We start from the raw sequence: 25,713 nt of genomic DNA, 5'->3' as shown, positions 1-25,713 counted from the left end.
TTCTTCATGCGCTTTACACCAATATGACCTAAACGGCAGTGCCACAAATAAGTTGCACTATCATTATTAACTTTGCATCTTTTGGCTTCAATATTATGAATATGTGTATCACTACGATCGAGATCCAACAAACCATTTTCGTTGGTGTGTATGACCATAGAAGGTTTTTATTCATGTAAACAGAACAACAATTGTTCTCTAACTTAAATGAATAACCGTATTGCAATAAACATGATCAAATCATATTCATGCTCAACGCAAACACCAAATAACACTTATTTAGTTTCAACACTAATCCCGAAAGTACAGGGAGTGTGCGATGATGATCATATCAATCTTGGAACTACTTCCAACACACATCGTCACCTCACCTTTTACTAGTCTTTGTTTATTCTGCAACTCCCGTTTCGAGTTACTACTTTTAGCAACTGAACTAGTATCAAATACCGAGGGGTTGCTATAAACACTAGTAAGTACACATCAATAACATGTATATCCAATATACCTTTGTTCACTTTGCCATCCTTCTTATCCACCAAATATTTGGGGCAGTTCCGCTTCCAGTGACCAGTCCCTTTGCAGTAGAAGCACTTAGTCTCAGGCTTAGGTACAGACTTGGGCTTCTTCACTTGAGTAGCAACTTGCTTGCCGTTCTTTTGAAGTTCCCCTTCTATCCCTTTGCCCTTTTCTTGAAACTAGTGGTCTTGTTAACCATCAACACTTGATGCTTTTCTTGATTTCTACCTTCGTCGATTTCAGCATCGCGAAGAGCTCGGGAATTACTTTCGTCATCCCTTACATACTATAGTTCATCACGAAGTTCTACTAACTTGGTGATGGTGACTAGAGAATTCTGTCAATCACTATTTTATCTGGAAGATTAACTCCCACTTGATTCAAGCGATTGTAGTACCCAGACAATCTGAGCACATGCTCACTAGTTGAGCGATTCTCCTCCATCTTTTAGCTATAGAACTTGTTGGAGACTTCATATCTCTCAACTCGGGTATTTGCTTGAAATATTAACTTCAACTCCTGGAACATCTCATATGGTCCATGACGTTCAAAACGTCTTTGAAGTCCCGATTCTAAGCCGTTAAGCATGGTGCACTAAACTATCAAGTAGTCATCATATTGAGCTAGCCAAACGTTCATAACGTCTGCATCTGCTCCTGCAATAGGTCTGTCACCTAGCGGTGCATCAAGGACATAATTTTTCTGTGCAGCAATGAGGATAATCCTCAGATCACGGATCCAATCCGCATCTTTGCTACTAACATCTTTCAACATAATTTTTCTCTAGGAACATATCAAAAATAAACACAGGGAAGCAACAACGCGAGCTATTGATCTACAACATAATTTGCAAAATACTATCAGGACTAAGTTCATGATAAATTTAAGTTCAATTAATCATATTACTTAAGAACTCCCACTTAGATAGACATCCCTCTAATCCTCTAAGTGATCACGTGATCCATATCAACTAAACCATGTCCGATCATCACATGAGATGGAGTAGTTTCAATGGTGAACATCACTATGTTGATCATATCTACTATATGATTCACGCTCGACCTTTCGGTCTCCGTGTTCCGAGGCCATATCTGTTATATGCTAGGCTCGTCAAGTTTAACCTGAGTATTCCGCGTGTGCAACTGTTTTGCACCCGTTGTATTTGAACGTAGAGCCTATCACACCCGATCATCACGTGGTGTCTCAGCACGAAGAACTTTCGCAACGGTGCATACTCAGGAAGAACACTTATACTTTGATAATTTAGTGAAGGATCATCTTATAATGCTACCGTCAAACAAAGCAAGATAACATGCATAAAGGATTAACATCACATGCAATCAATATAAGTGATATGATATGGCCATCATCATCTTGTGCTTGCGATCTCCATCTCCGAAGCACCGTGCTTGTGATCTCCATCTCCGAAGCACCGTCATGATCACCATCGTCACCGGCGCGACACCTTGATCTCCATCGTAGCATCGTTGTCGTCTCGCCAACTTATTGCTTTTATGACTATCGCTATCGCTTAGTGATAAAGTAAAACTATTACATGGCGATTGCATCTCATACAATAAAGCGACAACCATATGGCTCCTGCCAGTTGCCGATAACTCGGTTACAAAACATGATCATCTCATACAACACATTATATCACATCATGTCTTGACCATATCACATCACAACATGCCCTGCAAAAACAAGTTAGACGTCCTCTACTTTGTTGTTGCATATTTTACGTGGCTGCTACGGGCTTAGCAAGAACCATTCTTACCTACGCATCAAAACCACAACGATAGTTTGTCAAGTTGGTGCTGTTTTAATCTTCGCAAGGACCGGGCGTAGCCACACCCGGTTCAACTAAAGTGAGAGAGACAGACACCCGCCGGTCACCTTTAAGCAACGAGTGCTCGCAACGGTGAAACCAGTCTCGCGTAAGCGTACGCGTAATGTCGGTCCGGGCCGCTTCATCTCACAATACCGCTGAACCAAAGTATGACATGCTGGTAAGCAATATGACTTATATCGCCCACAACTCACTTGTGTTCTACTCGTGCATAGCATCAACGCATAAAACCAGGCTCGGATGCCACTGTTGGGGAACGTAGTAATTTCAAAAAATTTCCTACGCACACGCAAGATCATGGTGATGCATAGCAACGAGAGGGGAGAGTGTTGTCCACGTACCCTCGTAGACCGACAGCGGAAGCGTTATCACAACGCGGTTGATGTAGTCGTACGTCTTCACGATCCGACCGATCAAGTACCAAACGTACAGCACCTCCGAGTTCTACACACGTTCAGCTCGATGACGTCCCTCGAACTCTGATCCAGCCGAGTGTTGAGGGAGAGTTTCGTCAGCACGACAGCGTGGTGACGATGATGATGTTCCACCGACGCAGGGCTTCGCCTAAGCTCCGCAACGGTATTATCGAGGTGTAATATGGTGGAGGGGGGCACCGCACATGGCTAAGAGATCTCAAGGATCAATTGTTGTGTCTCTGGGGTGCCCCCTGCCCCCGTATATAAAGGAGCAAGGGGAGGCAGCCGGCCAAGGGGAGAGGCGCGCCATAGGGGGGAGTCCTACTCCCACCGGGAGTAGGACTCCTCCTTTCCTTGTGGGAGTAGGAGAAGGAGAGGGGAAGGAGAAAGAAGGAAGGGTGCGCCCCCTTCCCTAGTCCAATTCGGACCAGACAGTGGGGAGGGGTGCGGCCACCTTTTGAGGCCTTTCTCTCCTTTCCCGTATGGCCCATTAAGGCCCAATACGAATTCCCGTAACTCTTCGGTACTCCGAAAAATACCCGAATCACTCGGAACCTTTCCGAAGTCCGAATATAGTCGTCCAATATATCAATTTTTACGTCTCAACCATTTCGGGACTCCTCGTAATATCCCCGATCTCATCCGGGACTCCGAACTCCTTCGGTACATCAAAACTCAATAAAACTGTCATCGTAACGTTAAGCGTGCGGACCCTACGGGTTTGAGAACTATGTAGACATGACCGAGACACGTCTCCGGTCAATAACCAATAGTGGGACCTGGATGCCCATATTGGCTCCCACATATTCTACGAAGATCTTTATCGGTCAGACCGCATAACAACATACGTTGTTCCCTTTGTCACCGGTATGTTACTTGCCCGAGATTTGATCGTCGGTATCTCGATACCTAGTTCAATCTCGTTACCGGCAAGTCTCTTTACTCGTTCTGTAATACATCATCCCGCAACTAACTCATTAGTCACAATGCTTGCAAGGCTTATAGTGATGTGCATTACCGAGTGGGCCCAGAGATACCTCTCCGACAATCGGAGTGACAAATCATAATCTCGAAATACGCCAACCCAACAAGTACCTTTGGAGACACCTGTAGAGCACCTTTATAATCACCCATTTACGTTGTGACGTTTGGTAGCACACAAAGTGTTCCTCCAGTAAACGGGAGTTGCATAATCTCATAGTCATAGGAACATGTATAAGTCATGAAGAAAGCAATAGCAACATACTAAACGATCGAGTGCTAAGCTAACGGAATGGGTCAAGTCAATCACGTCATTCTCCTAATGAGGTGATCTCGTTAATCAAATGACAACTTATGTCTATGGCTAGGAAACATAACCATCTTTGATTAACGAGCTAGTCAAGTAGAGGCATACTAGTGACACTCTGTTTGTCTATATATTCACACATGTATTATGTTTCCGGTTAATACAATTCTAGCATGAATAATAAACATTTATCATGATATAAGGAAATATATAATACTTTATTATTGCCTCTAGGGCATATTTCCTTCAGTTCACGCATGTAGTTGAAACAAAATCAACATAGCCTCCACGATATTTATGTTCATGGTGATTTATATCCTACTCATGCTTGCACTCAGTGTTGATTAATTTTAATGCATGTTCATGACTGTTGTCGCTCTCTAGTTGGTCGCTTCCCAGTCTTTTTCTAGCCTTCACTTGTACTAAGCGGGAATACTGCTTGTGCATCCACTTCCATAACCCCAAAGTTATTCCATATGAGTCCACCATACATTCCTATATGCGGTATTTACCTGCCGTTCCAAGTAAATTTGTATGTGCCAAACTCTAAACCTTCAAATGAAATTCTGTTTTGTATGCTCGAATAGCTCATGTATCAACTAGGGTTGTCTATATCTTCCATGCTAGGTGGGTTATTCTCAAGATGAGTGGACTCCGCTCATCATTCACGAGAACATGGCTGGTAACAGGGATGCCCAGTCCCATGCTCTAAGCAAATCAAATCGAAATAATTGCAAACAACCCCCCCCCTAGGGCTGTTGCTAGTTGGAGGCACTCGTTGTTTCGAGCAAGCCATGGATTGATGCTTGTTGGTGGTGGGGGAGTATAAACTTTACCATTCTGCTTGGGAACCACCTATAATGTGTGTAGCATGGAAGATATCGAGAACACTCGGTTGTTATGTTGACAATGAAAGTATGCCTCTCAAAATATTATTTATCTCTATTGCAAAAATCGAGCTCTGGCACCTCTACAAATCCCTGCTTCCCTCTGCGAAGGGCCTATCTATTTACTTTCATGTTGAGTCATCATCCTCTTATTAAAAAGCACCAGTTAGAGAGCACCGCTGTCATTTGCATCCATTACTATTAATTTATATTGGGCATGACTATGACTGGATCTCTTTTACCATGAATTACAATGTCTAGTCAGTCCTTGATCTTCAGAGGTGCTCTGCATTTATGTTTTGCGGTCTCAGAAAGGGCTAGCGAGATACCATCTTGTTATATCATATTATGATTGTTTTGAGAAAGTGTTGTCATCCGAGATTTATTATTATTGCTCGCTAGTTGATTATGCCATTGATATGAGTAAACATGAGACCTAAATATTATTGCGAATATGGTCAGTTCATAATCTTTGCTGAAAACTTGAATGCTGGCTTTACATATTTACAACAACAAGAGCAAACAGAGTTTGTAAAAGTTTTTCTTTATCACTTTCAGCTTGTCAACTGAATTGCTTGAGGACAAGCAAACGTTAAGCTTGGGGGAGTTGATACGTCTCCGTCGTATCTACTTTTCCAAACACTTTTGCCCTTGTTTTGGACTCTAACTTGCATGATTTGAATGGAACTAACCTGGACTGACGCTGTTTTCAGCAGAATTGCCATGGTGTTATTTTTGTGCAGAAATAAAAGTTCTCGGAATGACCTGAAACTTCACGGAGAATATTTTTGGAATTTATCAAAAATACTGGCAAAAGAATCAAGACCAGGGGGCCCACACCCTGTCCACGAGGGTGGAAGGCGCGCCTTCCCCCCTGGGCGCGCCCCCCTGCCTCGTGGGCCCCCTGGTGCTCCACCGACCTCAACTCCAACTCCATATATTCACGTTCGGGGAGAAAAAAATCAAAGAGAAGGATTCATCGCGTTTTACAATACGGAGCCGCCGCCAAGCCCTAAACTCTCTCGGGAGGGCTGATCTGGAGTTCGTTCGGGGCTTCGGAGAGGGGAATCCGTCGTCGTCATCATCAACCATCCTCCATCACCAATTTCATGATGCTCACCGCCGTGCGTGAGTAATTCCATTGTAGGCTTGCTGGATGGTGATGGGTTGGATGAGATTTACCATGTAATCGAGTTAGTTTTGTTAGGGTTTGATCCCTATACTTGTGGGTTATCACCCGGCAACGGCGCCATAAAATAGCCTTGATGACCCGAAAGTATAGGGGATCAATTGTAGCTCTTTTCAATAAGTAAGAGTGTCGAACCCGACGAGGAGCAGAAGGAAATGACAAGTAGTTTTCAGTAAGGTAATGTCTGCAAGTGCTGAAATTGTAAGTAGCGTAGTAGTTTGATAGCAAGATAATTTGTAACGAGCAAGTAACGATAGTAGTAACAAAAGTGCAGCAAGGTAGCCCAATCCTTTTGAGGCAAAGGACAGGCCAAAACGGTCCCTTATGATAAGCAAGGCGTTCTTGAGGGTACACGGGAATTTCATTTAGTCACTTTCATCATGTTGGTTTGATTTGTGTTCGTTACTTTGATAATTTGATATGTGGGTGGACCGGTGCTTGGGTGATGTTCTTACTTGAACAAACCTCCTACTTATGATTAACCCTCCCGCAAGCATCCGCAACTACGAGAAAAGTATTAAGAATAAATTCTAACCATAGCATTAAACTCTAGGATCCAATCGGTCCCTTACGGAACACAGCACAAACTGGGGTTTAAGTTTCTGTCACTCTCGCAACCTGCCATCTAATTGCTACTCCACAATGCATTCCCTTAGGCCCAAAATATGGTGAAGTGTCATGTAGTCGACGTTCACATGACACCACTAAGGGAACCTCAGCATACATACTATCAAAATATCGAACACATATCAAATTCACATGATTACTTGCAACATGATTTCTCCCGTGACCTCAAGAACAAAAGCAACTACTCACAAATGATAAATATGCTCATGATCAGAGGAGTATTAAATAGCATAATGGATCTGAACATATAATCTTCCACCAAATAAACCATATAGTAATCAACTACAAGATGTAATCAACACTACTAGTCACCCACAAGCACCAATCTATAGTTCTGGTAACAAGATTGAATACACAAGATGAACTAGGGTTTGAGATGAGATGGTGTTGTTGAAGATGTTGATGGAGATTGCCCTCCCCAAGATGGGAGAGTTGTTGGTGATGACGATGACGATGATTTCCCCTCCGGGAGGGAAGTTCCCCCGGCGGAATCGCTCCGCCGAAGGGCAAAAGTGCTCCTGCCCAAGTTCCGCCTCGAGACGGCGGCGCTCCATCCTGAAAGCCCTCTCCTTGTTTTTTCTAGGTCAAAATGACTTATATACCAGAAGATGGGCACCGGAGGTGGGCCGAGGAGGGCACAACCCACCAGGGCGCGCCCGGGCTCCCTGGCGCGCCCAGGTGGGTTGTGCCCACCTGGTGGGCCCCCTCTGGTAGTTATTTGCTCCAATATTTCTTAAATATTCCATTAAAATTCCCCGTGAAGTTTCAGCTTGTTTGGAGTTGTGCAGAATAGGTAGGCTGACGTAGCTTTTTCAGGTCCAGATTTCCAGCTGCCAGAATTCTCCCTCTTGGTGTGTACCTTGCAAATTACGAGAGAAAAGGCATTAGAATTACTTCAAAAAGCATTATTATGGATAAAACATCATAAATAATAGTAAGAAAACATGATGCAAAATGGACGTATCAGAGATATTTTTGGATTTTCTCAATATTTTTCAAACACAAGAAGAAAGCAAGAAAATAAATCTAACTTGGATAATACAATTAAAACGTGTGGACACCGACAACTAGAATGAAATGTGTGAACATGAATGTAATGTCGGTGGGAATACGTACTCCCCCAAGCTTAGGCTTTTGACCTAACTTGGTAATCACCGTCGGTAGCCTGCGTAGTGGTCAGAATGATAACTCACGGATGCTCTAGGTGCAGCCGCCTCAGCCTGCCGAGCAGCCACAACCTCCGTTATGCGCTCGGGCCTCGCTCTCAAGAACATAATATCTTCCCTTACTGTGAACATCAAAGAGAGCAGGTGCAGGCAAAAAGGTGTCCACAACGGACTTTTTATTAAACAACATGTTATATGTATAATTATGGGTTTCACTAGTAAGGAACCTATGGCGTTTCATGGCGTCAAAGTCTAAATACTGTGTGGGTAAGATATGGTCATAAGGCCATGGTGAAACACCCAGCTCCCTCGCTAACCGTGTGGCATAAATCCCACCATAAAAATAACCACTACCAGCGTTGTGTTGCAACCTGCGTGCAACAATCGCTCCAAGGTTATAGCTTTTGTCACCCGTGAGAGCGGTGCGTATGAGCCTCAAGTCAGGAGCACAAAGTGTACTACAATCTTGTTTACCTACGATGCATTTTCCATCAAATAGTGCGAAGTATTGAATTGAGGGAAATGAATGCTCTTTATTCTACCTTGCGTCACTCCTCTAGTCTCACCATAGCAAAGGCTAGTCAAGAATATCTCAAACTCCGACCTTGGTGGTTCGTCCAATGAACCCCAAAATGGAATTTTGCAGTGATTAGAAAATGTCTCCAGAGGTATAGTAAATGAATTGTCATATAATTTAAATGATACTCTGGACTCACGAGGATGGAATTTAAATTCTTTGGTAAAGGATTCAGTGAGGCTGAGGTGTTGGTTGCACTTATCTTCGATGTAGGGACCGATCTCGGCATTGTGAATATATTGATCAAATTCTTCCTTAATACCGGCCTTGACCATGAAATCATTGCACGGCCATAAACATGATTTGGTGGCAGCATCCCGTATAGAATTTGCACTTGGTTCAACACAAGATCGACGAACGGAGCTGCTACCAGAAGATGCCTCCGAGGACCTCCGTCTCGAAGAACTCCTTCCAAAGAGGTTCATCATATTTGCGTACAATTTTTTGAAAAAGAAATTGGGTCACAATTTTTGTTAACAAAACTTCACAAGATTGATAGTAACTACTCATAAGGATGCATAGAGGCCATATCAAGCATTCAAACTACTTAGAACTCTAAGAATTCAACATGCAAGCTCATCTACAGCAGCACCAAGAGTAACTAATTATTCAAAATATAAACCACTAAAGCAAAAACTAATTGGACCAATGAAGGAGTCACATACCAAGTAGCAACCCCCCAAAACAGTTTCGGAAACGGAGCTTCGAGCAAAGAGATCGAAATCCGCGGGTTTGAGAGCAGGAACACGAGAGAGAGAGAGGGAGAGAGAGAGAGAGCAATGGTGATTTTTTTCTGGAGGTAGGTGATGACATGGGCTAAAGAGATAAGTGAGGGGGCCCACGTGGGGACCACAACCCACCAGGGCGCGCCTAGGGGAGCTGGCGCGCCCAGGTGGGTTGTGCCCACCTGGAGCACTCCCCTTTGATGTTATTTGCACTAGAAATTCCTAAATATTCAGAAAAAATCGTATTAAATTTCCAAGGTATTCTGAGAACTTTTATTTTTGGGTCATTTTTTTATTGCACGGGTAATTCAGAAAATAGACAAAGCATGGCATTTTATTTTATTTAACTAAGAAAAACAGAAAACAAAAGGTAAGGACAGAAGGTAGTGCTCACTAAATTCATCAACTCCATACCTCTAAAAAATGATTCATTAATAAGGTTGATCAAGTCTTATTAACAACCACTTCCGATTAGCATGAAACCGAAGAACTTTCGTAAAACACTAAGTTACCTCAACGGGGATATGAATGTCCCCAACAATAAGTATTTCATATTTCTTTTTGGCAGTAGGTTGGGGTAGTTGAAAACTTCCAATAGTGATTGTCGGAGATTTTTTTTGATAACATTAATACCATTCACTTGGAATTGTTTCCTCGGGAAGTGCACTGTATGCTCATTACCACTAATATGAAAGGTGACCTTGCTTTTATTACAATCAATAACAGCCCCAGCAGTATTCAAGAAGGGTCTACCAAGGATAATCGACATGTTGTCGTCCTCGGGCATCTCAAGTATAACAAAGTCAGTCAAGATAGTAACATTAGCAACAACAACGGGCACATCCTCACAGATATCGATAGGTATGGCACTTGATTTGTCGGCCATTTGCAAAGATATTTCGGTAGGTGTGAGTTTATTCAAATCAAGTCTTTTATATAAAGAGAAAGGCATAACACTAACACCAGCTCCTAAATCACATAAAGCAGTTTTCACATAGTTTCTTTTGATGGAGCGAGGTATAGTTGGTATCCCGGATCTCCAAGTTTTTTAGGTACTCATCCTTAAAAGAATAATTAGCAAGCATGGTGGCGATTCCAGCTTTCGGTATTTTTCTCTTATTGGTGATGATGTCTTTCATGTATTTTGCATAAGGAGGCATTTTCAAGATGTCAGTCAAGCGGGTACGCAAAAATATTGGCCTAAGCATTTCAGCAAAGCGTTCAAATTCTTCATCATCCTTCTTCTTAGTTGATTTAGGTGGAAAGGGCATTTGTTTTTGAACCCATGGTTCTCTTTCCTTACCATGTTTTGTAGCAACAAAGTCCCTTTTATCATATCTTTTATTTTTGGGTTGTGGGTTATCAAGATCAACAACTGGTTCTGTTTCAAGATCATTATCTGGTTCTATATTATTTGTTTGAGTGTCTTCATGAACCTCATCATTATCTTTTTCATCATCAGAAGGTGAATGTTCATTACCAGATTGAGTTTCAGCATCAGAGATAGAGACTTCATTATCATTATCAGGAGGTTTTTCTACTTCAGGTTCACTAGAGGCATGCAAAGTCCTATCATTTTTCTTCTTCTTTTTCTTTTTAGAAGGACTAGGTGCATCAGTGTTAACTCTTTGAGAGTCTTGTTCAATTCTTTTAGGGTGCCCCTCGGGATAAAGTGGTTCCTGAGTCATTCTACCTCCTCTAGTCATTACTCTAACAGCATGATCATTGATATTATTGTTCATTTCATCAAGCAATCCTCTTTGAGATTTAGCAACTTGTTCTAATTGAGTTTGAACCATAGAGGCATGTTTTCCTACACCTCTAACATCATTTGAGATTCTAAATAATAAGTCACTTAAGAGAGTAATCATATCAGAGTTGTATTTCAATTGTTTCATAACATTTGCATTGAAGTGATCTTGTTTTCTAATGTAGTTATCAAACTCATAAAGGCATTGACTAGGATGCTTAAGGGATATCACCTTCACCAAACTTCAATAAAGAATTTACCTCTACCACCTTAGGTGGTGGTGGTGTTTTAATCCCATGTATTTCTTCAATAGGAGGTAAATTTTTTACATCCTCAGCTTTAATACCTTTTTCCTTCATAGATTTCTTTGCCTCTTGCATATCTTCAGGACTGAGATATAAGATACCCCTCTTCTTTGGAGTGGGTTTAGGTGGTGGTTCAGGAACAGTCCAATCATCATAATTTTTCAATATGTTATTCAATAATTCCTCAGCTTGTCCAATAGTTCGTTCCCTGAAAACACAACCAGCACAACTATCTAGGAAGTCCCTAGAAGCATCGGTTAGTCCATTATAGAAGATATCAAGTATTTAATTTTTCTTAAGAGGATGATCAGGCAAAGCATTAAGCAATTGAGAAGCCTCCCCCAAGCTTGTGGGAGACTCTCTTCTTCAATTTGGACAAAGTTAAATATTTCCTGTAAGGCGGCTTGTTTCTTATGAGCAGGAAAATATTTTTTAGAGAAGTAATAAATCATATCCTGGGGACTACGCACACAACCAGGAGCAAGAGTATTATACCAAGTCTTAGCATCACCCTTTAATGAGAACGGTAATAATTTGAGAATATAATAATAGCGGATCTTCTCATCATGAGCAAATAGGGTGGCTATATCATTCAACTTGGTAAGATGTGCCACAACCCTTCCAGTTTCATAACCATGGAAAGGATCAGATTCAACCAAAGTAATCAACTCTCGGTCGACAGAGAATTCATAATCCTTATCATCAACAAAGATAGGAGAAGTAGCAAACTGGGGGTCACATTTCATTCTAGCATTCAATGATTTCTCTTTCAGTTTGCATAATAATTTCTTAAGATCATCTCTATCATCGCAAGCATAAAAATCTCTAGTTGTCTCCTCATCCATAACATAACCTTCAGGTACTTTAGGCAATTCATATCTAGGAGAGCTAGGTCTAATAGGTGTTTCAAGATTTCCAGTTTCAAGCTCTTCATCAGTTTCAACAATTTCATCAGTTTCAGTAATTTCATTCTGTCTAACTCTAGCAATTTGTTCATCAAGAAAATCACCTAGTGGCACATCATCATCAAGCAAGGTACTAGCATCATCATGACTAGCATTCATAGAAGTAGCATCATCAATAACTTGCGACATATCAGGATTAATAGCATGTGGTGGTGTTGCAAGTCTACTCATAACAGAAGGTGAATCAAGTGCACAACTAGATGGCAGTTCCTTACCTCCCCTCGTCTTAGAGGGAAAAATCCTAGTCTTGTTATCCTTTAGATTCTTCATAGTGATAATTTGATGATAATCCCAAGTGACTCCGCAAATATAGCTATGCTCCCCGGCAACGGCGCCAAAGAAAGGTCTTGATAACCCACAAGTATAGGGGATCGCAACAGTTTTCGAGGGTAGAATATTCAACCCAAATTTATAGATTCGACACAAAGGGGAGCCAAAGAATATTTGCAAGTATTAGCAGCTGAGTTGTCAATTCAACCACACCTGGAGATTAATTAGCTGCAGCAAAGTGATTATTAGCAAAGTAGTATGATAGTTTTGATAGTAGTAGCAACAACAACAGTAATAGTAACAATGATAGCAATAATTTTGTAGCAAGTGCAATAGTGACGGTAGCAGTAGTAACTTAGCAGAAATAATATAAGAGAAATTCGTAGGCATTGGATCGGTGAATTCGTTGGATGATATTCATCATATAACAGTCATAACCTAGGGCGATACGGCACTAGCTCCAGTTCATAAATCTAATGTAGGCATGTATTCCGTAAATTGTCATACGTGCTTATGTTAAGAACTTGCATGGCATCTTTTGTCCTACCCTCCTGTGGCAGCGGGGTCCAATTGAAAACTAAGGGATATTAAGGCCTCCTTTTAATAGAGAACCGGAACAAAGCATTAACGCATAGTGAATACATGAACTCCTCAAACAAGACTCCATAACAAGGAGGCTCATGATTGAGCCATGCTGGCTATGTAGCACATATCAGTTCGAACAGTTCAAGTCTTTTGTAGCAACGGAAATCATCTCTAGGAAGGTTGTCCCTTGAAGTTGCTATGTTTAAGCATGAAAGTATAAGGGCTAGTAATTGATAATGTAAATTGTTTGAAATACGAATGAATTAGCGCTTTTGGTTGTTTAAAGAAAATTTATTATGGACATGTCTGCAAATTGCACTTTGGTCACTGGACTACAACTTAGCCTAATACGGTTACCGATGGCTTTAAGTGGTTCAGTGATGTCACTCCACTCGTTTGTCTATGGTATGGCAGGAATGTGGCATACCGTAAGACGGTTTGACCGCTGCGTGGGCGACAAGTGCGGTGGACATTGTGGCACGTGAGTAGACAGACGTCTGGATTCATATGGGTCATTTTGCAAATTTGCCATGTACATCCAGCCAAAAAGAAGGCCGTCATTCAATTCTCATGGTAAGCAAACAGGTCAAACTGAGATGCGGCAGTGGCTCCAGTTGGGACGGACAGGTGTCAAGTAGGGTGTAGTGAAACCAGTCATGCCATTTGAATACGGTGCGTAGACCAAATTTTCCGGGTGATGGGTGGTTAAGAACAAGTTGAACCCGCTTCGTGACCGCATTTCTGGAAAATTGATGTCTTTTTATTGTGTATAGTGAATGACATCATTATTATTATTGTTGTTGTTGTTGTTGTTGTTGTTGTTATCATCATCTGGTTTAGGTATATAATATCTAGTATTGTAAGAAGATGTGATTTTAGCATGGGGCATGTGCAATGCAATGGGGATGGATATGGATGCAGTGTAGTCAACCCCCTTTGCTTTGGTGCTCCCAAAACCAACCAACCAAAAAGAAGGAAGGAACCCCATCATCATTTGGTTGTAGCTAGCTGGAATGATTTCCATGCTGACTACTATACATTTACCTGTGTGTGTGTGTGTACTAGACTAGTAGTACACCATCCATGTGAGTGAGGGAGGGAGGGTGGTTAGGTGAGCAAATCCTGGGGCTTTTGTCTACTGTCTGTCTCAAATTTTGGTTTGGTTTGGTTTGTTTTGTTTGTTTGAACGGCGACCCCGCGAACCGGCCCAAAACCCGTAGTCGCGCGGGAAAAGACCCCGCCCGTCGTGCTGCCCCTGTCTTATGACACCGCCATGCGGGTCCCATGGTTCGCGGACCTGGCTGTCAGCGAGAGAAAGCTAGCGTTGGGTGGGGTGGTGATGGAAGGAGGCCCGCGCGTCGGACCTGTGACCCTGCGCCTCACGGACTTGAGCCACCAACAATAAACCGCCGAAATCTTTTCCCACCAGAACAGATCGCCACCCGCTCACTGACAAAGCATGCCCGGGGACAGGCGTGGCCCGCGCGTCGGTGACGCTGGCGTACACTCCATGCAGGTGGATCGCGGGTTGCCGACAGCTGGGACGGGACGCGTGTCGCCAGAGCTGGGCCCCACGCTCGTACGGAGCGGCTTGCTTTTAATGTAGGCTCGGCTCGGCTTGGCTTGGCTTTGGTTGAGGGGAGAAGGGAGCATGGATCGCACGCGAGCGGCATGTGCTGTGGGCCCCACCCCACCCCACCCCACCCCCAGATCTCAACCCTCCCTCTGTCATTCATTTCATTACTAGTAGTACTATCTACAACTAGTGCTAAATCTCCCAAATATTTATATTTATATATATACATACATTTATACACATGATTATATATACTCCTACACACACACACGCACGCACGCACGATGGGATCAATGACATTCATTTATACTTGTATTTGGCGTCCGATTCCCTTTAGGATTCTCAAGATTTTAACATATATACCACCATTTACATATGCTCATCAAATGAAATGCACCCTTCCACGGCTCGCAAATGTTTATATACATACATTTGTACAGACGGTTATATATCACGCACACGCACAATCGGATCAATGACATCCATTTATATTCAGATTTGGCGTCCCGCTACCTTTTGGATTTTCAAGATTTTAACATACTACTGTATGCATATGCTCATCAAATGAAATGCACCCCCTCGGTCACTTCTTTTTTTTTTCTCCTTTTTTTCTTCTTCTTACCAACATCGAGTTTCTTCTTTTATTGTAGTGCCTTCTTCTCGATTATATCCAAGATCAAAAGTGATGATATTAAATGTGCTCGCCGCCGCCTTTCTAGTTTGTTTCTTCAACTTTAGAGGGGCTGACATGACGAACCGGTGATGACCGAGACACCCTTGCGCAATGGAGTGGGTACTAGAGGGAGGGAGGGAGAGAGAGAGAGGGAGAGAGGGAGAAGTGTGTGAAATCTTTCTGTACAGATGATCAGGAGGCTTAATAGTAGGGGGCTAGGGTTTTGCGCCGGTGGACGGTGCTCATTGACCCAAAAAATCATTTCTCCACTTGGCCACTCCCTACTCTCTTTCTTCACACCAAATCAAAACTTTGCCTTTTTCCAAGTGCCCACTTCTCACTTGTTAACAAGCTTTGGAAAGATGGAATATGTGTGTCGCGACCCTTCCTTGCTTTTGTTTCTTAGGGCCTTTGGCGACCGATGTGATGAATCGATGAATTGGCTTCTTCGATGAGCAATGTCCTTGGGTAGTGGATGTGGTTGTCGCGAGTAAAACAAACAAGGGTGTGAAATCTTTGTGTTAGAAGATCGTTAGGATTGATATGCAGGGACCTCGGACTTGTCGCATGTGGGCTTGTCCTATTGGCCCAGACATTCATCTTTCCACGTGGCCGCTTCTTACGACCTTATTTTGATCCAAGGGAAAAACTTGCCTTTTTTCCTAGTGGTCGCTTCTTACTTGCTTCCAAGGTTCCAAAGAGATAGTATTATGAGTGCCCTAGCACCTCTTGATTTCTTTGGTTTTAGGCAAACAACTTGACGAACGAATGAATTGATGACTCTAATTTATCAAAATCCTTGTCTGGTGGATGCAATGTGTCGCGAGAGAAATCGAGACAACAGTGTGAAATATTGGTATATACAACGCGCTCCACACTATGCAGAGCCCATGGGCTCTGGTGCAGGACCGACAAAGGTTTCTAAGGACCTCGCGCTAGGCGATACAGCCTCCCAAAACAAAAGAAGAATGATCGAAGGTGGGGGTACTTGTAGAGACTAGCGGTTTGCCAATTTCTTCTTCAATCGAGGAGATCTACACCCACAACCACACTTTACTATCACAACACGGGTGGAGAGAAGACAACTCGTAAAATAAAGGACAGAAAAAGGCATACCCAGGCGATGGTTTTCGGGCTCCAACCTTGGCCCCTTGGTCGTCTATATAAGGCGAGGCCAGTGGTTAGCCAGATTCATCCACTGTCATAGAAACATACTGTCGGTAGTCATACATCATCCCCTATTGTAACCCTCGCACAAGGTACTCCACCATGAATACAAACAAAGAAGCAGGACGTAGGGTGTTACCTCTCCTAGAGGGTGCGAACCTTGACAACTCCCTTGTGCGACCTCCGTCCTAGTACTTTCGCCCGTGTTCGCCACCCTACCAAGGGTACTGACGGTTCTGCATGTAGTCATTGCTCATCGGAGAAGCCTACTGAAAGAACATGCGGTGCCCCCATGTTTGGTTTTGGTAATTGATGACAATCTCTATGGACTAATGGTTGTCTTGAGTTATATTTGAAGGATTTGTCCATAGGCTTTTCTTGAAGTCCATGTGTTGCTTTCAAGGAGATAATGGTTATCCCCCGGGTGCGGATCTTTGACTTTCTTGGATTAAAAGTAGTTAGCACGCGTAGAATTTGAGCAAGCCCAGGTGGCTGGCCCTACATTAAAGTGGTGGTATCCCCTCATGTCCTCGGGTACAGTTAGGAGTTTGTCCACCACCATCCAGAACGTCAGCAGTCACATCACGCCAAATATAAGCCGAGTAACGAGAGAGCTTTGAGGAGCCGATGACGCGAGCATTAAAGCCGGCTCGTCCATTTCGGCTTTGCTAGGGGAGTGTGTATGTATGTGGACAGTGTAGTTGGAAAGCATTCACTCTCCCTCCCCTCCTTTCTCTGGAAAATTGGACAGCCCTCACATCCTCTGCCCTGCTTGCATTCCCTTCAGAAAAGCATGTTAAACGTTTCTGAATAGAGGACATCTAGGCTTGATATAGTAGGGCCTAGGGTTTTGCGCACGCAGGCGGTCCTCATTGGCCCAAACATTCATTTATCCACTTGTCCACTCCCTGCTCTCTTTATTCACACCGAGGCAAAAAACATTGCCCTTTTCAGGTGGCCCTTTCTTGCTTGTTTCCCAGGTTCAGAAAGATGGTATCAAGCGTGTCGATATATGCTTCTTTGCTTTTGTTTCTTTGGCCTTCAGTGATCGACACGACTAATCGATGAATTGGCTTTTCCGATGAGCAAGAGTGTGAAATCTTGGTGTGTAGAAGACCGTTAGGATGGATATGGTAGGGACCTGGGACTTTCTTCATGTGGGCTTTCCTTCTTCCCCCTTTAAGGTGGCCCCTTCTTAGTTATTGCGAAGGATGATTGTAGGCTTCTTAAGATGAGCTTGATATTGCCCTTGTTTAACGTATAGGCAATTCTCCCATTTCTAGTGCATGCTTTCAAGGGATCCGAGCATACCTGGCCACCATCTTGCTTCCGAGAGCGCCATGAGACTTTTGGTATTTGCGCCAGTTGGTTCTCTCAAGTACTGTTGTCCAAACACCTTGAGCATTGCAGTAGCAAACCTGACAATGGCATCTCCACATGTGCTTTAAGACATCCGGAGGTACTTGTCCAATAATCTGTGGCTGTGTAGGAAAGCATCCTGAATGCAGTCGTGCCATAGGCAAACATACTCAATACAGCCGGGCACTTCTGATAGCCAGGGAAGTCAGTGGTTCCAACGACGTCTTGATTCAAGGAGAAGTAGTCATCGTAGGCTCGAGCACTATTGTAGACCTTTTTTGTATTCGAAAGCAGCGGTGTAGATGGTCCACGAACACTAGGGACAAAGTGGTCGTCCATCAACATCAAATGTCCCGTGCCCTATTCCGATTCAGCACCTGACGTCCCTTGATTGATCCCTTGAAATTGAGAAAATGTTCATCCGCATGCCCCGCATCTGCAAGGACTGCCCTAATCATCGCCGTTTCATCGTCATTCGATGAGGACGAATTCAAGAAGCTGTCGTCCAAATCCATCATGTTTGCTTGAAAGTAAGGAAAAAACTGTCGAGAATTTGTCTATGTCATCTGGCCAAGCGTTTTTGTTGGGCGTGGTGTTTGCCATGGACGGCAACTGCAGGGGTGGGCGGCGGATGGACGAGCGGTGGACGGTGGGAGACTCCAAGGTGGATAGGTGTGTTGTGTGGGGCGGCTGAGGTCTGGCATGGCCGGGGTGTACAACGTCGGCGAAGGTCTGGGAGAGGATACATAGCGCATGCCGAGGGAACGGGGAGGTGTTGAGTGAGGAAAACACGGCGTCGGTAGGGTTTTAGCCTTTTGGGTGGGTCGAGGATGTCGGAATCGTACATGGCCCCGATTTGCGGGAAATCAGACGTGCAGACGTTTACGGTATGGCGTTGGATGGCAAAACCCATAGTGGAGACGTGTATTGGATGGGATTGTAGGCATGAGGGAGGAAAGGTGGATAGGATTGGCAGAAGCAGCGGCGGAATTTCAGCAAGCCCTGGCCGGGCCGGGCCCACATGGTAGTGAGTGAGCGGTATCCTAGGCTCTCATCGGGTCGGGTAGAGGTAGAGGTAGCAGTTTGTTTCTTTCTTTCTTTTTGTCCAGCGTGAATCAGCACGTCATCGATCACATCGAGGCAAAGCCGAGCCGAGCCGAGCCGATTCGCTAGAGAGGATAAGCCGATGACGCCAGCCAGCCAGCGTTGAAGCCGGCTGAAAGTGAGTGTATGTATGCGGGCTGTGCAGTGCAGTTGGAAAGCATTCACTCTCCCCTCTCCTCCTACGCTCTGCTCTCCTCTGCAAAAATTGGATCTTCACTTCATCACATCCCCTGCCTTTGCCCCGCCCCGCCCTGCATTCCCTCCCTCCCTTTAGATCGATCCATCCGATTCGATCCGCGCAACCAAGCAAGCCAGCAATTGCAATTGGAGAATTGCTCTCCGATCCACCCAATTGCAATTGCAATTGCAATTGCAATCCATCCTGGATCGCCGGCCGGCCGGCCGGCCATTGCTCACCTGGATCCGCCCCAGCACAGCAGGTGAGACCTCCCCTTGATCCGCCAGCATTCTTTTCTTTGCCTCTTTCTTTGGATGGATCTTTCTTTTTTTCTCTGGACTGGATGTGGGATATTTCTTTTTGGATCGATCGAGAATTGTGGTTTCTTTTGCTCCTTTGGGTGGGGTTTAGCAAATGCTCAATTCGCATTAATCAAGAAAAGAAAAAGATTTTGTTCAATTTAGATCCATCTTGATGGATTCCACCTAGCCTAGCCTAGCTAGCTAGCTATATGGATCAGCAAGCAATTCCCTCGCAGTCTTTCTTTCTTTCTTTCCCTCCTGGATCGCCCAGCATTCAATTCAATTCAATTCAATTTAATTCATTCCCTCCTGGATCAGATCAGATCAAATCCGCTCCTTTCTTTTCTTTTACACATATACACTCCATGCCACTAGAGCAGAGTACTAGTGTAATTGATTGATTAATTAATTAATTCAATCCTACTATCCTATCCTATCCTGGATTTCGCTCGCTCACACCAACTTTATAGTATTATTATTAGCAGCATGTCTCTCACTGTCTATCTTGAAGTTGTGCATGTTTGCAATCTACACTAGAATTCGATTTGCACCACACAACTTCACTTCACCAATTGATGCCCTCCATCTTTTACACTGTATACTACTAGTACAATGCTAATAATTTCCATCCCAAATTCTCTACTTTAATTCAAAAAAGAAGAAAAAGCGAGTCAATTCTCGATCTTAAACCTATCCGATCTGGAAAATTCATTCATTTCATTCTGATCCGCTGCCAGATCAATCAATCTTCTTCTTGTTGAGAGTTCAAGCTCCTAGATCGACGACAGGCTAGATAGATAGATAGATAGATCCTCAATGCGGGCATCTCCATCTCCACTGGGAAGGGAATTGCATTAGGCGCTGCCTGCCAAATTCATTTCATTTCATTTCATACTGTAAGCAGCAGCAGCAGATTCCAATTTCGATGCAATACTTGTACTAGTAGTACAAGATGCAACTGTAGCCTCACTATGCATGCAGTGTGTGTGCCATCACTCGCTTTAATTGCGAATTTACTCTGCAAAATTAATTAAATTTAATCCCCTCCCCTCCCCTCCCAAATTGCAGAAAACTAGTACTAGTACTAATTACTACCTCCAATCCAATCCAATCCAATCCATTCTCTGTAAGTAAATTCGTGCAGGTAATCTTGGTTAGATTCAGGATCCATAATTTCCAGGTAATGTTAGTCCGGGCAATTCAATTCGATCCGATCGGGATTTACTGCTACCTTCCTTCCTTCACATGCTCATGCTCATGGTTGCTACTGTACAGTACTACCCCAGCAAGCAGCTAGTGTAGTGTAGTGTAGTACTCCCTCCGGTCCTTTTTACTCCGAGTATAAGAATTGTCTGAATTCAAGCTTTATAAAGTTTGACCATATTTATATGAAAAAATATTAATATCTACAATACTAAATTTAAGCAATATGAAAACTAAAGTCATGACGCATCTAATGTTGTTGATTTTCACATTCTGAATGTTGGTATTTTTCTCTATAAATTCGGTCGAAGTTTACGAGGTTTGACTTCAGACAAACCTTATATGGGAACTAAAAAGGACCCGAGGGAGTACTAGTATACACACAGCAGCTTGGTAGACAGACACATCGCTTTCAGGATTGCTACCCCAGCAAGCAAGCAAGCAACAGGCAGGCAGGCAGGCAATTCATACTGTATGATGCAGCTGGCTGCCTGGCTGGTGGGTCCTGGCAGCGAGTTAGTACGTAGCGCCTTTGCCGGTTCATCACCATCAGGGTCAGTGGATGGTTGCTGTCAATCCGTTTGCAAATCTCCTCTCCTCTCCTCACAGATTTACATGGATGCCCAGATCCGGATCAAATTTGCTTGCATGGACGCGTCACATCGTCTCCATCGCTTTTTTCCGACCCGAACCGCGTCGAATTTCTTGGCCCAACCCAACTGATTGTGAATTGTCTAGTGCTATTAGGACTAAAATGGTACTCCCTCCGTTCCAAATTACTTGTCGCACGTATGGATGTATCTGGATATGTTTTAGTTCTAGATACATCCATTTCAGCGACGAGTAATTTAGAACGGAGGGAGTAGTAGATAGTATTTGGATTGTGCGTCGAATTCCTCTTTCTCATGATCTGTCCATGAATGATTTACCCTACCCAGTGCTGCTGCGTTATAAAGTGATCCCTTCTTGCCGCCAGTAACTCTTCATGTAACTGCATCAACTGTTCAGTGTTCCCTACTCCTCTGAATATCACTTGTTTCACTCTTGCACTCTGCTATAATCAATCAATCAATCTTGATATTCATGCACTCTGCTCTAAATCTTGAGCTGATTTTGGGCTCATGCTGCTGCTTACTGTATTCCTTATGTTGGGCTCATGGGCTGTGTGTGCATTGATTGACTGAATTTGGTTCTTTCAGTTTCACCAGGGGCAGGGAGACGACATCACGCCGGTGAAGCAGTATGATGATGGGGACCGATGTGTGTTCTTCGCGGATGCTGTCGCTGCCCCGTTACGAGAGCGGCGACGAGGAGCTCACCGTGCTGCCCAGGCACACCAAGGTCGTCGTCACCGGTAACAACCGAACAAAGTCCGTGCTCGTCGGCCTGCAGGGTGTCGTCAAGAAGGCTGTTGGCCTTGGAGGCTGGCACTGGCTGGTCAGTCTTGCTTCCTTCCTTTTTTTTTTGAAAGGAGGCATCCCACTGAAACTCTGCTTAGCTAGTGGCTGCCTCTTTATATTGATAGATATTGATTGACAATTGCAATGGAGTGAAAGGAATCATGTGTCCCTTTTGACTCCACTTTTCTTTTCACAAAGTAGCTACCTAGCTAGTCAAGCAAGCAATTTCAAAGTTGAAGATGCATATAATAATAAAGCTATAATAAAAGCATTATAAGTAGAAACCAACATCCATCCAAATATGGTATCCCTGAGATTCTAATCTCTGAGATATTATTATCCTATTGGAAAAAGCAGGTTCTCAAGAATGGTGTGGAGGTGAAGTTGCAGAGGAATGCCCTGAGTGTCTTGGAAGCTCCGACTGGCAACGAGGACGACGACGAGATCGATGGCGGCAACAACTCCTTCTGCGGCAGCTTCGACATGGGAGACAAAGACATGAACTACTGTAAGACCTTTTCATGATTTGCATTCACAATGTTTGTAGCCAGAATGCATTATATAAACTGTCTATCAGTGAAAAAACTGAATGTTTTCTTCTTGTGTGTTTTGCTCACAGCAAGCATCGAGTACCAGAAGCCAACAAAGCCGAGGGTCCGGCACACAAGGCCATGGTCTTCCTGCACGACGACGTCCAGCAGCCGGGCCAACCTTCAGTCGACCTCGAAGCTGCGAGCGGTAATCACTGTCACTATCCTGGCAACTAATCAGGACATTTCAAGTAATTTGCGTCTGAGAGATGAGATTGGGCCATACATAATAAATAGTATGATGAAAGGCGTGTGATCATCCTGCTGCTGGCTGGGATCACATGGCAATGGGCCATGGTTAGTTAGGTTAGGTAGGAGTGTGGTCAAGTCGTTCTCATTGTCATTGCTTTGCTAAACTCGTGACTAATTTGTTGACTAGGCAAAAAGATAGATAATTTGATTCTTGGTGTATTTGGTATCTTGTCTGTCTGTCTGTCTGTCTGTTTGTTTGTCTCGTGGGAACCTAATAATCTTGAGTGTAGGGTGAGAGTTGCGCTGATTGGTGTTGGAATATTTGTTGTTGTTGCAGAGAGTGAACCTGACAAAGCTTGGAACGCCCACATTATGGAGATACTGGAAGCACTTCAACCTTGTAAGCACCATGCTGTGTTGTAATCCTTGATGAGCAAACAATAGAATAGAATAGAATCCATGCTAAGCTTTTTATTCATTTCTGATATGATATTTACTGGATGGTGAAAAAATGTGTGCAGGTGAGCATGAACCCAACTCCATCAGAGGAGCAGCTGTTCCATGGGGTCCAGCAGCATTTCCAGTCCCAGGTACAAACATACATACATGTTGTCTGAAACTTTGCATCAACTAGTAACTGAGAAGACTTGAGACGAGGAAGAAGAATCTAATCATGTGTGCCTTTGTTTCTTCCAAATGCTAAAAAAAAGCAGCAATTGGATGAGTTGCAGGTGATCCTGGGGTTCATCCAGACGGCAAAGAGGCTCAAGACCCTGTACAAGAACAGCTCCTAGCCCAGCCCTCCTTCCTCAGATGCATACATACATATGCTTCACCTTCACCTTCACCAGTGGTTTCTGTTGCTTGCTGTTAGTAGAGAAAGAGAGGTGTCAACTCAAGAAGAGAGAGAGAGAGAGAGAAGAGGTTAGATGATGATGCATCATGTGGTTAAGTAAGTAAGTAAGTTATTAATGTTAGTCTCCTCCTTGAGAAGCAAGCAAGTTGTGAACAGAGAGGGATTTGTACTGGCACATTTGATCAGTACAAATTCTTCAGTAGCTTCTTCTTCTTCTTCTTCTTACTCCTTGTAATGATGAGAGAGAGCGCGCAAAAATGATGGATGATGTAACCCCTTGCTGCTGCTGCTGCTGTTTGTTATAACTGACCACCAGAGCAGACCAAACCAATCTCAGTTATTTGGAGAGATACTAAATACTAGCAAGTATTATAATTAATTAATTAGTTAGTTAATGTGAAGAAGGTACTCTATGGATGGATGGATGAATGAATTATTTTCACATCCTCTTGTTTTTCTACTAGTAGTATTTCAAAATTGATTCATTCCTCTATCTAGAAGAAGAAGATGTATTTCTTTCTTTGGTGTCCGGAAGGAGATCTGGATGTGTTACTACTTTTTTTTTCTAAAATCTAACTGGATCTACTATCTTTTTCTTTGGCCTCCCCTTCCCTACTACCCACAGTGGGAGTAACATAGATAGTAATATTACACATATCTAGATAAAATAGATGATGTGGCAAGCAATAAATAAAGAAATAGAGGCATGTAGTAACATAGCTAGTTACTACTAATATGAGTAACATTACACATATCAAGGCAACATGAGTCTTTTTCAAAAGATGGGATGGTGTGCTGTCCTGGAATTCCGTGCCTCGGGCGCTGAATGAATGAGCCTGGTGTACCATGGACCACATGTCATGTACTACTACTACTACTTGTGCCTGCTCTCTGCATCTGCATGCGGGGCCAAGAGCAAGTGTAGTATGATGCCTCATCCGTCCATTGACCCACTGTGCTGTGCCTTTGCCTGTGCCTCTGCGAGTTGGTAGGATAGGAGCATCTCTGGTCCTCCCCTCCATTCTTGTTCAAGATCTGGCGATTCTGAAAAATGCAATAAGAATGATGACATGATGTATTAAGTCCACACATGATGTAGACCAACAGAGACACCATTGCATTCAAATCTGGCGATTCTGAGAAATGCCACAACAATTTCCAAACTTTGAAAAAAATGCCATTTTCAGTGGCATTTTTTAAAATCTGGGGTGGCGTTTTTCAAAGTTTGCAAAAATTACAGTGACATTTTTCAAAGTTTAGAAATTGTTGTGGCATTTTTATGAATAGCCATAATTGGAGTGGCATTTATCTAATTAACTCAGGAACAGAAGACATGGGTGATTGTGGCGCACGGTGGAGCAGGAGCACGGAGAGGAGAGGATGAGGAGGAGGTGCCGTGAGCATGCGTGCGCTTCACATGCTAGCCAGCCAGCCTCGGCCAGTGTGCGTGCGTGCGTGCAGCATAAACAAAACAAAAAAGAAAAAGCACACATGATGAAGAAGAAGAGTATGTATGGATCATGAGGTGGTCATCAAATCAAAGTGGGCAGAGCATGCTTTCTCCTCTTCTCTTTTCTAGCCTCAAATTTCTCTCGTTTTTACACTTGTACTACCACTACTAACCTCTGCACTAGTTGCTCAAATTTCATTAGTTTTACACGCTTCCAAGTCCATTTGGTTTTAAAAAGGAATGAATCATTCCATGTTTTTTCTAATGTACTCTTCTCTCCTTTTTTCACGCTATATCAAATGATTCCTAGCAAGAGGTTAGGGCATCTCCAATCCAAACTGAACAACCTCAAATCGCCCGCAATCAACAGGTCGGATTAAGCGGTCAGGACACACTTTAATTTGCCATCCAAAGCCACCCCGAATCTGTCCGCGGCCAGACACGTCTGGTTGTATCAAGTCTCACAAACCGGAAGCAAAGTAGGGGGTCTTCACGGGAGCCCGGATCAACCAACGTAGGACTCCGACGCCACAGGTCCACCCAGAACC

The 25,713-nt window shown here is 43.5% G+C and overlaps 1 protein-coding gene across 1 annotated transcript; it reads left to right on the top strand.

The window, feature by feature from the left end:
- The first annotated feature begins 19,142 nt into the window (after nt 1-19,142).
- LOC123050918 (uncharacterized) lies at nt 19,143-24,072 on the top strand. Its single transcript, XM_044473628.1, has 7 exons — nt 19,143-19,434; nt 21,877-22,114; nt 22,435-22,585; nt 22,697-22,815; nt 23,197-23,259; nt 23,381-23,449; nt 23,573-24,072. Exons 2-7 carry the CDS (start codon nt 21,920-21,922, stop codon nt 23,651-23,653), a joined length of 678 nt encoding a protein of 225 aa, XP_044329563.1. The 5' UTR covers nt 19,143-19,434; nt 21,877-21,919; the 3' UTR covers nt 23,654-24,072.
- The last annotated feature ends 1,641 nt before the right edge of the window (nt 24,073-25,713 follow it).

The sequence above is a fragment of the Triticum aestivum genome, chromosome 2D (assembly GCF_018294505.1).
Source record: "Triticum aestivum cultivar Chinese Spring chromosome 2D, IWGSC CS RefSeq v2.1, whole genome shotgun sequence".
In the NCBI taxonomy this organism is placed as follows: Eukaryota; Viridiplantae; Streptophyta; class Magnoliopsida; order Poales; family Poaceae; genus Triticum; species Triticum aestivum.
The sequence above is the reverse complement of the archived record's forward strand: the minus strand, read 5'-3'. Positions and strand labels throughout refer to the sequence as shown.